We start from the raw sequence: 15,275 nt of genomic DNA, 5'->3' as shown, positions 1-15,275 counted from the left end.
ACAGTTCTTATTTTTTACCGCGTAGAAAATTGTAGTATTTTTATTCGTAAGAAATAATACATAAATTACACGTGCTGTGAATAACTATTTTATTGGTTATCTTGTTCCATTTTAATGCTTCTAAATAGGCCAAAACGCTAAAAATTCTGCATTTTCTTTGTTAATTTGATTTGAGAGATTAGAAATATGCATAAAGTCTTCTTAAGATGGTTTTATTATTAGGATTTCTTCATGAGAAATGAGATCAATTTGGAAAAAATCATATCTTATAATTTGACTGTTATAAAAGATCTGAAATCCACACAGTTCCCACAAGATTCATATAAAATGAAAATTGAGTTAAAAAAAAAGAAAAATCACTTGGATTATCATAAAAATACAAAACAACACCTACGAGCCAGCCAAACCATTTTTTACACACCATGTAAAAAACATTTGTGTATTATACCGATTCTTGACGTGTTTTCACGCTTTTTATTCTGTTTATTCGACACAGACTTTATTTTCCCTGGAGCTTCGTACGATAATCCCTTCTTTGTCAAAATGTAATGTGTATAAAAAGGAAATCTTGTGACTCTCCATGGGAAAAATTCTTTAAATACATTGACAAGAAAAAGTCAATATTTACTCTACAAAGAAAAATCTTTTTCATCGCGAGTTTTCTTATTTTTCGTGGAAATTAAAGCATTTTGATAAAAAAAAAATCATGTCCTCGACTGACGACATTCCCCTGGCAGATGAAGACTCTCAAGGTGAGTGTAAACAAAAGCGTAGGCGAGAGAAAGTGAGAAAAATACAGAATTTCAATTTTTTTCAGTCATTATAAATGATGAGGAGTCCCTGCCCAGGAATATGACCAACGGACGGTCTCTGGATTCACTGCCAAGCACATTTAGCTCAAGTCCACCACATTCGCACAGCCTAGAGCAGGATTTGTCACCAGATGAGCATGAGGAGAAGGCTCGACTTATCACACAAGTTCTGGAGCTCCAGAACACCCTCGATGATCTCTCCCAACGCGTCGACAGCGTGAAGGAGGAAAATCTTAAGCTTCGATCGGAAAATCAAGTCCTCGGGCAGTACATTGAGAATCTCATGTCAGCTTCATCCGTTTTTCAATCCACCACGCCCAGTGCGAATCCGAAGAAGAAGTAGACATCCCGTCGTAGTGCCCCAATTTAATTGATTTCTTATAACACCAAAGATTTCACATCGATATCCGCTTACTTCCCAGAAAATTTCCACGAAGGAGATATTCTGGGGGAACTACACAAAACGCCTGGACCGATTTTACTAATTGACCTGAATCTCACATCTGTGCAAAGTCATACTGCTTGATTACTCATTATATACTTTTTAACTGATAATTTACTTATCTATTCTATTGTATTTTATATAAGTCGCTTAAAATAAAGATTAAATGATGCTTTAAAAATTACAACTCTGGAATTTTAAATTAAAATAGTACAGTATAGTTCGGCCGGGGAAGACTTAAACTTACTGGCTGATGTAAAAAATTCTAATAACAACCCCAGTTCCCCTAATTCTAAAACTAACCTAAAAAACTGTACATTTTATTTAAAGATTTTTAATACTCTGAAAAAAATAGTTTGTAGCGAGATTTGTCAAAGTTTGTTAAAGAATATTAATTTGGAGGTAAATATGCAATTTAACAAACATGTTTGTTATTTGGAGATTATTGGTTGTAAAATGTTTGTAAATTGAAGAAGAAATACAAATAAGTACAAACTTTATCAAACATTTTACAATTTTTTGCAAACAAATTTTAATAAATTTGGAAGAACAAACTTTTTACAAACATTACAAATATGTTTGTTTGCTGGTTTGTTTATAAAATCAAACATTAACAAACATTTTTGATAAAGTTTGTTAAAAGGTTTGTTGTTTTAGTACATTGACAAGCTTGAACAAACAATTTTGAAAAAGTTTGTTAGGTTTGTTATTTGGGTACATTTTCATTACAAATAGAAAAAAAGTGGACGCCGTTTAAAAAAAGTGCAAAAAACCAGAAAAATCGATTTTTTTGTGAAAAATGGAGGATTCATGGAGAATATCCAATTTCATGACTTGTGCGTGCAATTTGGGGATTTTGAGACAGATAAATCATATTAAATGGTAAGTTATTTCAAGATAGCCTAAATCGTTAATAGAATCGTTCTCGAATTAATCATCCTTTTTATTTACAGATAATGGAATAACTATGGAACTCCTGTAGAGGGACGTCAATGTGATTTTCATCCATCCAAACATTACAGTGAAATTCTGCCGCGAATAGAGGACGCCCGTAAAACCTCCGGAAGCATCACAGAAGCCCAAACTCTTGTAAACTCTTTTTGAAGAGTAAATAAAATTGATAATTTTTATTTAAAAGGATGTCTTTTATTTTAAAAGCTACAAAATAAAATAAACAAGCTTGTAATGGTATGCTAAGGTTTGTAAGGGAAGCTATGCGAAATTTTATACAAATTTTTACAAGCAATAACAAACTTTTACAAACATGTTTATTTTATTTTGAAATAACAAACTTGGAGATTAAAAAGTAATCTCCTTTGACAAAAAAGGGCTTTGACTCCTTTTCACTTCCATGTTTGTTAAAAAATGTATGGGAGTTACAAACTTTGACAAACTCAAATACAAACTATTTTTTTCAGAGTATAATTTCTTATGAACTTTTTGTATTTTCTGCGAGAAAACTCGAAGAATTATGATTATTTTTTGAAAAGCTTGAGACCCTTGAGACCAAATTAAATTTTTCTTTGTGAATTATGGAAAATATTTTATTACACGTGATATTTTATTACACGCAAAGGTTTCAAGTCGAGTCATGAAGTGTTAAAAATTCCTTGGAAGAAAAAGAAGAAGTTTCTGACAACCACGGTCGCCATTTGTCTGATTTTTCCTTCGGCTTGGCAGAAAATGCATTTTCACTAGGAAAATACAACAAAGTTTCATCAAATTAGTGGAAAAACTCGTGTATTGCGGGGCAAAAGGTGAAAGTGAGGTGAAAAAGAAACCGCAGAGGTTATACTTTGTTGTGAAAAGTGCGAAAAACAAGTGGTGTCTACGGCAACATTCTCGTGGAATTTCCATCAATTTTCACGCCTATTTTCTCCATGTAAGTCCACTTTTCCACCCTAAAACCCCCAAATGCACCTCAATGTCAATGGGGTGTGTTGTTTTGGGGCTTTCCCGGGGGGTTTTCGCTTGTTTTTCACCTAAGCGTCCCTCTTGCGCGCGAATCATATACATACACGGGGAATGCACGTGTGTGTGTGTGATTTTGGCGTGTTTGTGGGTGTGTTTTCTCGTGGTGCAAAGCGCCAAATAAAAATGAAAAGTTTTTATCATAAATTATCCTTTTTTTCTTTGTATAGACAACCCAATGCGATTGACATCTGTAGTCGCTTGAGGAGAGAAAATGGAAAATCCTGAAGGGGAAAGTGAAGCAGTGGCGCCGGAACAGCCGGTCAACAATGTCGATGGGAAGCATTCGGAGGAGGATGCTGCACCCAAGGAGAGTGAGAAAGTTCCGGAAGAAGAGAAATCCAATAATGTGGATGGGGGTGTAAATGAAGAGCATGCTCCGGAGGTGAATGATGCTGAAGAGTCACAGGAGGAAGCTGCGGTGGAAGATGCAGCAACGACGGAGAGTGTAAAGACACCGGGAGATGTAGAAATGCGTGATGTGTCGGATGACACACAGGAAGATCCGGCGGATGTGCATCAATCGGAGGAGGTAAATGTAGCTGAAGGTGTGCCCCAGACGGAGGAAGAGAAGGAAGAGCAGCTGAGGCAGTTGCAGGAACCTGATCCCTTTGCGGCTACAGAGCACGCTGATGAGCCCATGGAGACAACAGATATTTCTGAGAGTGTAGACGGGGCGAGTCAGAGTCCGAGTTGTGTGGAGGAGGACACCACCAGCAAACAAGGGCAGGAAGATGAGGCGAGTAAGCCGGGGCATGAAGGAGAAGAGAGTAGCAAACAAGGGCAGGATGAAGAAGCTGAGCAGGAAGCCCATAAATCCGGGGATGAAGGACAATCATCACGTGACCATCCCGAAGAAAGCACAGATAGCGTAGCGAGGGACAATGAGGAGGAGGAGGAGCATAGTCGTCATGATGGTGGAGACTCCCAGGGAGTAAGTGATCAAGGAAAAGACCAAAGCTACGATCTCTTTGATTGCCTCCGAAGTTCCGAGACAAATGAACAACCACGGAGGGAAGCAACGGATAAACCAGACAGTTCTCATCCCGTTGACTCCGATGACGATGACAACCACGCTGGGGATGAACCAATGGAGACCTCAGTAGATGACAGAGATGACGACGAAGGAAATGCAGCAGATGAAAGTACAGCCCAGGATGTCACTGCTGATGAATCCGGCGACGTTCCCGATGAGGAAGAATCGAGGAATGATCAGGAGGAGGATGTTTGTTTAATTCCCGATGAAGAACGTGAAATCTCCGAAGCTGAACGTGAAGCTCTCCTAGCTCAGGAAGCTGCTGAAAAGGAGAGGGAATCAACAGTTGAGGGTGAGTTTTTCTTCAATCTCTTTTGGTTTTAATCCCGAAGTCAGCGCCGAGAAATTTTCCGCGGCTCACTGGAAAAGTACAAATGACAAGAAAAAAATCAGATAAAAGAAGCTTTATATAATACGAAATCACATTGAGGCTGACTTGCGCGGTATTTGTGGTTAAGGCGTGAGGTAATCCCAAATGGGCGGGGCTTCTCGGTTTCTACTTTTTGCTCACTATTCCGCATGAGAAGAGCTCCGTCAAAACGCCAAAATGCGCTTTAACACGTTGAGCGTTGCTCTATGGGGTCACTGAGAGTGAAATGTCGGATTATTCTTTATTTTTGATGTTATATGTTGTTTTTTCTTTAATTCTTAAAGATTTTTTGACTTTAATCTTGCCCAGAAACATTCAGAATTTCTTAAACTTGAAGTTTTAAAGAAAATCTTTGAAAATTCGTTCTCTAGACGGATCAATAAAATCGTTAATTGAATCAAAATATTTAATTTCAGACACAGAAATGAATGAAGATCAACGTCAGGCGGATGATGCTCCACACGAGGGTCCCTCTGAGGGTGCAGGAGATGAGAATGACATCACCCATGAGACTTCCACGCAACAAGACTCTTCCATGGAAGTGACAGAGAGTACCACATTAGCACCCAATGAGATTCGCGAGGAAGCTCAAGCCACGAAAGATCCCGTTGAGTGTCTTCAGTGCAAAAAATCCCTAAATTGTGTCTTCTCCGTCCTTCAGGAGGGAGAAGTGAAGAATTTATGTAGTTTTGAGTGCGTTGATGCCTTCAAGGCGGCAAATACGGACAAGGAATTCACTCTTAATCTCCAAAAGTTGTCCATCTACATCATCCTCGAGATAGGAAAGACATGCATCAAGTGCAACACTATCAAGTTGTGCAAGTAAGTTGTTGATGGGAAACATTCAGGATTTGAATGTTTTATAAAAAATGAATAGATAATATTTTGTATACGTGGATACTGACCACTATACTACCGAGGAAAATTACTTTATTTTAACCATTTTGGGTCGAAACGAATCTCAACAGTTCTTTACCCAGGGTTGGGCGGTTTGTTTACATTTTTACATTTTACATACTTTTTTACATGTAAACAATTCCTTTCTTTACATGCTTTTTTCTTTACGTTTTCTTTACATTTTAATTTTACATAAATAATGTAAAGAAAAATAATGGTAGAAAAATATTTTTTTAATTGGAAAAAAAAGTAATTATTTTGTAAAATTATGTAAAAAGTTATTTTCAGACAAAAAAATCATGATAAGAGACAAAATTGTATAAATAGGGGAGAGCGGGGTTAAAAAAGTCACTTAAGGGTTTAGAAAAAGCTCAAAATATCATATTTCTCAAATAGATAAAGCAAAATGTATAGCTCATTTCTTTAGGAAATTTACTGCCCTATAACTCTTTCTCAGACTATTTTGTTCTATCTAGCTAGGAAATATGATATTTTAGGCTTTTTCCAAACCCTTAAGTGACTTAATTAGCCCCGCCCTCCCCTACAGATAGAATTAATTTGTTAAAGGTTTGTAAATTGTCATACTTTTATGGAAAATTTCACTTATAGTTTTGTAAAAATGTTTTTCAACTCCATTATTAATGAGAAAATTTGTTGAAATTGAACTTATTTTCTTCCTTCAACACATTCTTTCCTTATGAAAAAATTCTTTAAATTAACATTATACCTTTAAAAGGTGAGTTTTCTCCATGAAAAATATATAAGTGTTCATTTCGCATAAACGCGAAATTATCTATCATGGTAATTTGAGCTTTAACTCAAAACTATGTTAAAGAAAGCTTTAATAATAATGTGAGAAAAGGTTTTTTTTTTATCGAAATATGAAAAATATCAATTTTAGAATCATTTAGTAGGCTTTAAGAACGTCAATAAGAATAAAAAACCAGGATATTTCATCTTTTTCTTTACAAAAGGGAAATTTCTACATAATCTTGACCGAAGTTTTTTTTTAATATCTTAACGGGTTTCATCTAAAAGATTATTTTCCACCTACATTTCTGACCAATCAGTAATTTTGCATACATATTAAGAAAGAAATTTAAAACCTTTTAAAAATTAACAAACTTTTTACAAATTAATTTTTCCGTTAATGTAAAACAATTATTGATTTAAAGATTTTTAGCTAATCACTTAAATTAATTTTAACAAAGAAAAATCAAACTTTAGGTTTTTTCCGATCATTTCTCCCTCAATTATTGTTTTTACAAATTTTTTACATCTTTTTTACATTTTTGTATACTTTTCATATAATTTACATATTTTTTACATGTAAAATGTAAAAATCATGTCAACAAATAATTTTACATGAAATTGCCCAACTCTCTTTACCCCAAAAGGAACCTAATCTAACCTTAAATTCCTTTTATTTGCTGTAGATATCGCTTCAAGAAGACAGCAAATGCAGAATATAGCTACATTTGCGACCAAACTTGTCTCAATTCCTTCATCCCACTTCAAACTGAGCAAAAGTGCGTTGTGATTCGCCGAAAGTATCTAATTGAGGAAGTCCCCACGGATGCGGAGGAGCAAATGAATAAATGCTACCAATGTACAGATGATAAAGTTTGCAAATTCATCTTTCGTCAGGATGACGATGAGTTCTTCCTCTGTCAGGAGGACTGTGTGAATTTGCTGCTGCTGGAGCAACCGGATCGCTTCCGGTTGAAGCACCGAACGACGGTACGTGTGCGTGATTTGCCCAAAGAGAGCGGTGGGTCGGCAACAGTTATCACAAATGCCACCTCATCGTCAGCGGATCACGAAACTTTCGGTCCGGATTCATCGCAACTCGTTGCACGGACACCGGAGGAGGTGGAACAGGCACGTATTGAGCGTGAACAGAGCTTCCTACGTGTGTGCGTGCAGTGCTTCAGTCAGATTACACCAAATGATAAGAGTATCATCTGGGAAACAATGGATTACTGCAATGAGCAATGCCTGCAAACCTATCAAACAATGATGCTCAGCACATGCAGCCTGTGTGGGTTGTCAACACCTGCAACGAGTATTGGGAAGTATTGTGTACGATTTGGCTATCAAATTCGCCAATTCTGCCAAACGTCGTGTTTGGCTGTCTTCAAGAAGGGTCTCAAGATGTGTTCGTACTGTCATGAGAACATGGTGGACAAAACGGGCATCCTGGCGGCCATTGGACCCACACAATTCAAAGATTTCTGCTCGAATGAATGCAAAGATGGCTTCCTAACCGTTGTAATGGGCAAGAAGCGGCACACAGTGGCCGATTGTGGGGTTTGTCGCAACAAGAAGCCCGTCCGGAAGGAAGTTATCATGGATGGGGTGACGTTCAAACTGTGCTGCAATGCATGCTTCTCAGCCTTTAGCTTTGTGAACAACCTCACGGCGGATCAGTGCAAACTCTGCAACAAATACTTTGAGCGCAAAAGCAGTTCATCATTCACAATTTACGATGATTTCAACCCGAATATCTTCTGCTCCAAGATCTGCTTCAATCTCTACATTGTGCAAAATCGCAAAATTGTCCCGTGTTCGTGGTGTAAAGTGAAAAAGTACAATTTCGACATGGTCCGTCGGGGCGCTGGAGCAAAATCCATCCTCTTTTGCTCAACATCATGCCTCACAATGTACGACATGCCCAAGATTACGTTGCCAAGCAAGCAGGGGGTTTGTGACAATTGCTCCTCGAAGAATGTGCCGCAGTATCACTTAACAATGAGCGATGGGACATTGAGGAATTTCTGTACGTATCAGTGCGTCATGGCGTTCCAGAGTCAATTTGGGAAGAGACCACTGACAATGGATCAAGATGACGCCTCACGTCCTGTCCCGATGGGGTTGCCCAAGAGGGTGAAGAATGCTCCGGCTGCGGGAGCACAGAAGGCACAGGCACCGTCACAAACGGATTCAGCTACACCACCGGCATCGGCTGCAGCTTCGAAAGGGGCTCAGGCAAAGCTCCCAACTGTTCCCAAGAACACACAACCATCTGTACCTGTTATTTCCAAGGTGAGTCCACATTTCCTTTTAATTAACTGACAAATTTTGTTTGATAAGGAATGATTTTTTAAAGATTTAATTAGGGAAGCATAACGAGGGCTGCATTGTAAAACCGGCTAAGTCGGTATGAGCTCCGAACCGACTTAGCCGGTTTTACAATGCAGCCCTCGATAAGAAATTCTCTGATTAGTCAATTTTTTTCAATTATAATGAAAGTTTGGTTGAATTTTAAGAATTTTTGGTAATTTGCTTCCTTAAAGTTTTTCCTTAGATAGCATGGATAGCATATAGAAGTATTGATTTCTTAGGTCTAAATTAAAATCATAAATTGCTGATGTAATTTTGAAAAATATAATTTTATTAATATTAGGTATTACAAAGTTTCGAAACTGAATTATATTTCAAATGGAAAAATTTAAAATTTCAGAAAAATTTCAAGTTATTAAATTTCATTTTATTAATTTTTTAAAAATTAGAATAATTCGAAATATCTCAAATATCAACTTTGAAAGTTTTCTTTTCAAACAATTCAATATCGAAAGTTTTATCGATGTAAATTCTCTAATTTTCATTTTTGAAACAAGTTTCAAGTTATTTAAAAAAATATGACCTTTTTGAATTCTTATGGAAAATTAAAGGTTTCCTATAATTTCGATATTGAAAAATTCATAGAAAAATATAAGACTGACTTTTCTACATAGAATTCTATAAGTTTTTAAGTTCTTTACTCACAATCAGTTTCTTTGAGAAAATGTTTCATAGAAAATATTTGAGATTCTTTTTGGGTATTAGAATTTTTAAAGAAAATAATTTTCGACATCGAAAGTTTTATTTAAGTTACAAAAAAAAAGTTTTATTTATAAAATGTTTCAAAATTGAAAAATATTTTCACTAAAAATTCCAAAATTTAAAATATTTAATAATGAAACATTTTCGAATATAAAAAAATTCAATAATTTGTAGAATTCAGTCCTAAATTTTTCGAAATCGAAAATTTCGATTTAACAAAAAAAAATTCTAAAAATTCTGTCTCCAATTCTATCTAAACCAGGAGACTTCTTTTAATTCTTACCCTAACTGGTTTCTCTGGAACTTCTAAACCTGATAACTAGCATTGTTAGGTCTTCGTTACACTAAAAATAAAACGAATTGGTTGCTGATGAAGGACTGAAAGAGAAAGCGAATCAACTATTTTGTCCGCAAATTCCCGCATCTTATCGTTTAACCTTTGCCCTGTGTAAACATTGTAGGGATATTTTATTGTTTATTGTCAACAATAGCCGCAGATTCCCGTAGATAGAACCGCAATGACCACCCAGTAGAAAATTTCTCAACAAAACCGCCTAAAGTTCCTGCGAAAGTTTATTCTTCTTTCTTTTTGCAAAAAAGAATCAGAAATAATATTCTTTAGAATCTAGTATTCCGTTGATCATACCGAAAAGAAATAAAATCCAAATTTTCCATTTTCCTAAACTCTTTGTATTCCCTTCCGGAAGGTAACTTCTCTGTCCCCAATGGTGACACGTACACGTGTAGGAAGACCCCCGAAGAAGGCAGCAGCATCAGACTATCAATTGGGGAATTCGGATTATACGCGCTTCATGGAAGCTCAACCACGTGTTGTCCTGCAGCCCCTGCAGCGGACTGAACTGTCTCATTTGAGCGCCCCTTCACCACCGCCGCCGCCACTGGTACGTTCCCAGCCGACCATTCGTGTGTCGTCATCATCGAAGTCAGTGCAGACAATGGCCCAACCGCCGCCTCCGCCGCGTATTGAGCACAAGACGCAAGTTGTGACGGTGGCACCACCCCCAAAGCCCGTGGCCAACATGTCGACAATGTGCAAGCCACTGCATGTGTCCAAGGGGATTACGTGTCGCCCCAAGACGGAGGAGGCGGAATGCCAGACGGAGGCGCATCTCCAGCGGAAGATTGTCATCCCCATCCCGGTGCCGATGTACGTGCCCACCCCCATGCACATGTACTCAATGCCAATTCCCATTCCCGTTCCAATTCCCATCCCCATCCCCGTACCAATCTTCGTGCCCACCACACGGAATTCCGCCAATGGCATCATGAAGGAGATTAAGAAGATTCAGGATAAGATGCCGACGGATCCATTTGAGGCGGAACTCCTCATGATGGCCGAAATGGTGGCGGGTGACAAGAAGAAGGCGGAAAGTGATTCGGATTCAGATGCCGAAGAGGAGGACACGTCATTCCCGCCTGAACCCCTTGAGACGGGAAATGCATTTGGGGAGGATATGCTGCAGATGGCCCTGAAAATGGCCACGGAGTACGAGGAGCCGGCAGTTGATCTCGAATCGGCAATGCAAGCTAACACAATCACACAGGGGGCGCATCCACATCTCGGGGATAGCGTTATTGAGCAGCAAACAACACTCCACCAGCATCATCTTATGCTCATGGAACAGCAGAGGTGAGTGACTTTATTTCATTGATTTTTTTCACATCCAATTCTCCACTCTGGGGGATTTATGCTTGTTGAGTTTTCATTCTCAATATCAGAGTTGTGAAATGTGAATTGCGATAGATTAAAGATTTTTTTGTAAAGTTTTTTTTTCTTTCAATGAAAAATTGAATGAATTTTTATTTTGAATGATTTTTTTTTAAAATTTCAAATCTAAGACAAAATAGATTTATTTGAAGAAATTATTTTGATTTCATTGAATATTAATAATTAGAAAATTAATTCAACGTTATTTGTCAAAGTTACGAAAATGAAAAGTTAATAAGAGAATATAATGTTCGTTGAGAAGTTACGTGAAATAAGACAATCTAAGGTTGAAAACTTTAAAAAGTCACCCTAAAATTGATTTTTGCTACAAGAAACGTTCCAATTCCTAAGAAAATAATGTTTTAACGGGAATTTGCAATTATCCAACATGGAATGTTACTAAAACAAACTTTAATGCATCTTTTCTGCTTCAGGCCTTTCAAACAACACTCAATTTGTCCAAATCTGATAAAAAAAAAATCATTTAAGCAGAATGAAAAACAAAACTGGATTAACTACCCTAGAAAAATTTTCTGAAGTCTTTGTAGCAGATGGAATCCATAAAAAAAAAATCTTTCAAAATAAATATTTAGAGCAAATTTCTATTAATTTTTCATATTTTTCATAAAATTCAACTAAGCTAGGTCCTAGAAACTTAACCAAGTATAGGTTAAGTAAGGAATCAGCACGGTTTTCACCAAAATCTTCAACTCTTCTTTAATATTTATCCTAAAAACCAATGCCATGTATAAAATACTCATCAAAAACTAACTGTCATGCATCTAAAACTAAATGTCATGCATAAAATTTTCAATCCCAAACTCAAAATAACTCCTCTCAAAATTTCGTTCTGGCTACGCCCCTGGTCTACATAAATGAAAAAGAGAAATGTTTTTCGTTAGTCAGTCTTTTTCTACGTATTTAGCTTAACTTTATCCGTTAACGGATGCCTTAGTGAGGGCTTCGTTTAACCTGTAGCATGTTTCAATTGATTTAAAAGAAAATAATAATTGTCAGAAGACAAACTTTTACAATTTTCTTTCAAAAATGTGTTTCCAGATACATAAAAATCTTTCGGAGAAAAATTACTAAGAAAAGCAAAAAAAAAACAATTTGTAAATTTAAAAAAAAACTACTTTTTGTAAAAACAATATACTTCCGGGTTTTTCGTCGGCCGTTGAAACCTCTTATCCAAAGAAACTCAGAATCTTCACAAAGCTTTCGGCCCCGCTCGGAGCCTTCTTCAGTGGCTATCATAGAGAGGGGCGCTTTTATTAAAGAAATTTACAAAGAAAATATTTTTTTGTTGATGAAAACGTCGGAAAAACTACATTGATTTTTGTAGAGTCTAAAAAAAAGTAAAAAGTGACAAAAAAGACAAAAATTGTTTTTTTTAAACTTCCTTAACCCTAAACTAGGTTAACCAAATTGGTTAAGATAACACTTTTCGCTTTAAACAAGTTCTTTATAATCAATTTTAACAAAAACCAACAAAAGTGAAAAGAAATGAAATTTAAAAAATAAAAACTAAATATTTAAAATCTTTAATCTATGTTATCAACTCCATTGTAATCTGCCCTAATCTATTTACATGCGATGAACACACAGGCAAAGTGAAATGGCAGTTAGTAGTGGCAGAGGCAGGAAACGTGCCCAACCCGCAAGAAATACGAGGCCAGCACCGGCAAAGAGGCAGAGAAGGAATGAAGTTGTGGCTCCACCACAGCCAGAACCGCCCAGGGAGCCCGTTGAGAAGCCAGATGCAAATATGTGCTTGAAGGTTTGTACGATAAAAAAAAAATCTTTTTTTCTTTTTAAGAGTTTTTCTTTTTGTGGTTCAAAATCATGAAAAAATTCATTTTTTTTAGTACACATTTGGTGTAAATGCGTGGAAGCAATGGGTAATGTCGAAAAATGCTGATCTGGAGAAGAGTACACTGAGGCGAAAGCCCTTCAAATCGGATCTGCTGCAGTTGACGGCGGATGAATTGAATTATTCACTTTGTTTATTCGTTAAGGAAGTCCGGAAGCCCAATGGGAGTGAATATGCCCCGGATACGATTTACTATCTTGTCTTGGGTATACAGCAGTATCTCTATGAAAATAATCGGATTGATAATATCTTTACGGATCCATATTATGAGAAATTCACAGACTGCCTCGATGAGGTGGCAAGAAAATTCTCAGTTCTCTACAATGATTCTCGTGAGTTTTCTTTTCTTTCTTAAAGTTTTGTTTAAAATTTGTTTAAAAAAAACTGAGATTTTTGTTGATTTTTTGTGCAGAATACATCGTAACGCGCGTTGAGGAGGAACATTTGTGGGAATGTAAGCAACTTGGGGCACATTCACCGCATGTCCTACTCAGTACACTCATGTTCTTCAATACAAAACACTTCAATCTCACAACAGTGGAGGAACACATGGAGCTTTCATTTTCGCACATAATGAAGCACTGGAAGAGGAATCCAAATTCCCCAGGAGCTGCCAAATTGCCAGGATCGAGGAATGTCCTATTGAGATTCTATCCACCCCAAGCAAATGGTGAGTTTGCTCTCACAAAAAACTTTTATAAATCAAGAAGAAAGTAAAACAATTTTTTATTTAACTTTCAGTTGATGGTAACAATCGCAAGAAGAGGGTGTATGAGCAGCAAGAAAATGAACAAAATCCCCTAAGATGTCCCGTAAAGCTCTATGAGTTCTACCTATCCAAATGGTAAGGACTAAGGAGTTTAAATCCCCACAAGAAATATCCTTAAAACGGATTTTTGAACTGTTTTTTGTCTTCTTTTCAGTCCTGAAAGTGTAAAGACCCGAAATGACATCTTCTACCTGCAGCCGGAGCGTTCATGTGTCCCTGACTCACCTGTTTGGTACTCAACGCAAGCCCTTGGTCGTGAGGCGCTCACAAAGATGTTGCATCGTGTTAAGATGGTGAAGGAAATCAACATTGCACTTCTAACAAGCTAAGCACGTGTTCAGGAAACACTGTAAAAAAAAAACGAAGGAAGACCCCTAAAAAAATCAAGGATTCCTCGTAAGTCAACTGAGAGAGTTTTCTTTTTCAATTGTGCAAGTATATGAGAGAGAGAGAAGTTTTAGCCATATATTATATATTTCAATATGTAGGATGAATCCCATTTTTTGCTTCGATTTTGAAGTTTCTTTTCAAGGAAGGAGAAGCACATAAAGGACACAAAAGAGGACAAAGTGAATTTAGAAAAAAAAGAAGAGTCCGTGAATTATTTTGATGTTGTGTAAAAGATTTAAGAAGGAAAAGAAGGGATTAGAAGGGGGTGAAATGTGTAAAATGTGTATGAAGGGTGGTGTAGAGAAATATGTGAGGAGAGAACACTTTCATTTTACAATTTTAACAAAATAAGAAAGTTGAAGTAATAATTACGATTTAATAATAAAATGAGACAGAGAATGAAATAAAATGAGTTTTTTTTTTATTATTATCTATATAATAAAGAAAGGCCTGTTTGTTGGTAATCGTCGTTCCGACTTTTCTATACAAATCCACACCGTTTGACCAATCGCGATGAAATTTGGTACAGAGGCTCCTTATAACAGGCCGTTTCAGATGGCCGTATTCATTTTCCCCCCAAAGCCCCCCTTCAGGTAGCCCCCATAGAGATTTCATGCGATTTTTGCGAATTTTTGAATTTGGCGCCTAAAGTGTTGTATGAAAATGATTTCTTCTCTTTCCGAAATTTTTCTCCGAGATTTATAAGTGGCCTCAATCAAACCATCACAATTTATTTTCCTCTAAAATTTGCGCGAAGCGCAACAAATCCCCGCGAAGCGGGGCGAGGTAAATTGGAGCGAAGCGACAATTTACCTCGTTCTTTGATAAATTAAAGTTTCTGTGGAAGGAATCGGTGTAATAAGGGCGATTTATTTTTTTGATTATAGTATAGAATAGAGACCAAAGCCGCCAAAATTTCAAACCGCTAAGACAGTTTTTTTTTATGGTCGCCGCCGCCAGCCGAGGGTCTTAATTAATTCAGGCCGCAGCAGCCGATACTACATATGTGCGACTGTGATCACTCTGGTATAGAAGTTCGTTCCTGTGAGAATTTATTTGTTTATAGATTGGTACAAGGCCCATGAGACGACTCCTATTGTGCTGTCAAAACCAATAAAAAACATGAACATTACATCGTTTTGTCGCAAGTAGATAGGTCAT

General features: G+C 36.9%; 2 protein-coding genes across 2 annotated transcripts; both read left to right on the top strand.

Moving 5' to 3' along the window:
- Positions 1-611: 611 nt before the first annotated feature.
- Positions 612-1,441, top strand: LOC129794717 (short coiled-coil protein B). Its single transcript, XM_055835574.1, has 2 exons — positions 612-752; positions 818-1,441. Exons 1-2 carry the CDS (start codon positions 707-709, stop codon positions 1,153-1,155), a joined length of 384 nt encoding a protein of 127 aa, XP_055691549.1. The 5' UTR covers positions 612-706; the 3' UTR covers positions 1,156-1,441.
- Positions 1,442-2,879: 1,438 nt separating this feature from the next.
- Positions 2,880-14,523, top strand: LOC129794123 (zinc finger MYM-type protein 4). Its single transcript, XM_055834758.1, has 10 exons — positions 2,880-3,136; positions 3,396-4,553; positions 5,048-5,453; positions 6,965-8,573; positions 10,061-11,004; positions 12,691-12,862; positions 12,951-13,287; positions 13,368-13,625; positions 13,697-13,799; positions 13,879-14,523. Exons 2-10 carry the CDS (start codon positions 3,440-3,442, stop codon positions 14,051-14,053), a joined length of 5,118 nt encoding a protein of 1,705 aa, XP_055690733.1. The 5' UTR covers positions 2,880-3,136; positions 3,396-3,439; the 3' UTR covers positions 14,054-14,523.
- The last annotated feature ends 752 nt before the right edge of the window (positions 14,524-15,275 follow it).

Source organism: Lutzomyia longipalpis, chromosome 1, assembly GCF_024334085.1.
Source record: "Lutzomyia longipalpis isolate SR_M1_2022 chromosome 1, ASM2433408v1".
Lineage (NCBI taxonomy): Eukaryota > Metazoa > Arthropoda > Insecta > Diptera > Psychodidae > Lutzomyia > Lutzomyia longipalpis.
Note: the sequence above shows the minus strand (reverse complement) of the source record. Positions and strands in the feature narration are given on the sequence as shown.

Excerpts from the sequence above, each read along its gene's own strand:
- LOC129794717 (XM_055835574.1), top strand. The coding sequence starts at position 707 with ATGTCCTCGACTGACGACATTCCCCTGGCAGATGAAGACTCTCAAG. Across the intron at positions 753-817 it reads GGCAGATGAAGACTCTCAAG|TCATTATAAATGATGAGGAG; the intron begins GTGAGTGTAAAC and ends AATTTTTTTCAG.
- LOC129794123 (XM_055834758.1), top strand. The coding sequence starts at position 3,440 with ATGGAAAATCCTGAAGGGGAAAGTGAAGCAGTGGCGCCGGAACAGCCG. Across the intron at positions 5,454-6,964 it reads AACACTATCAAGTTGTGCAA|ATATCGCTTCAAGAAGACAG; the intron begins GTAAGTTGTTGA and ends TATTTGCTGTAG. Across the intron at positions 13,288-13,367 it reads AGTTCTCTACAATGATTCTC|AATACATCGTAACGCGCGTT; the intron begins GTGAGTTTTCTT and ends TTTTTTGTGCAG.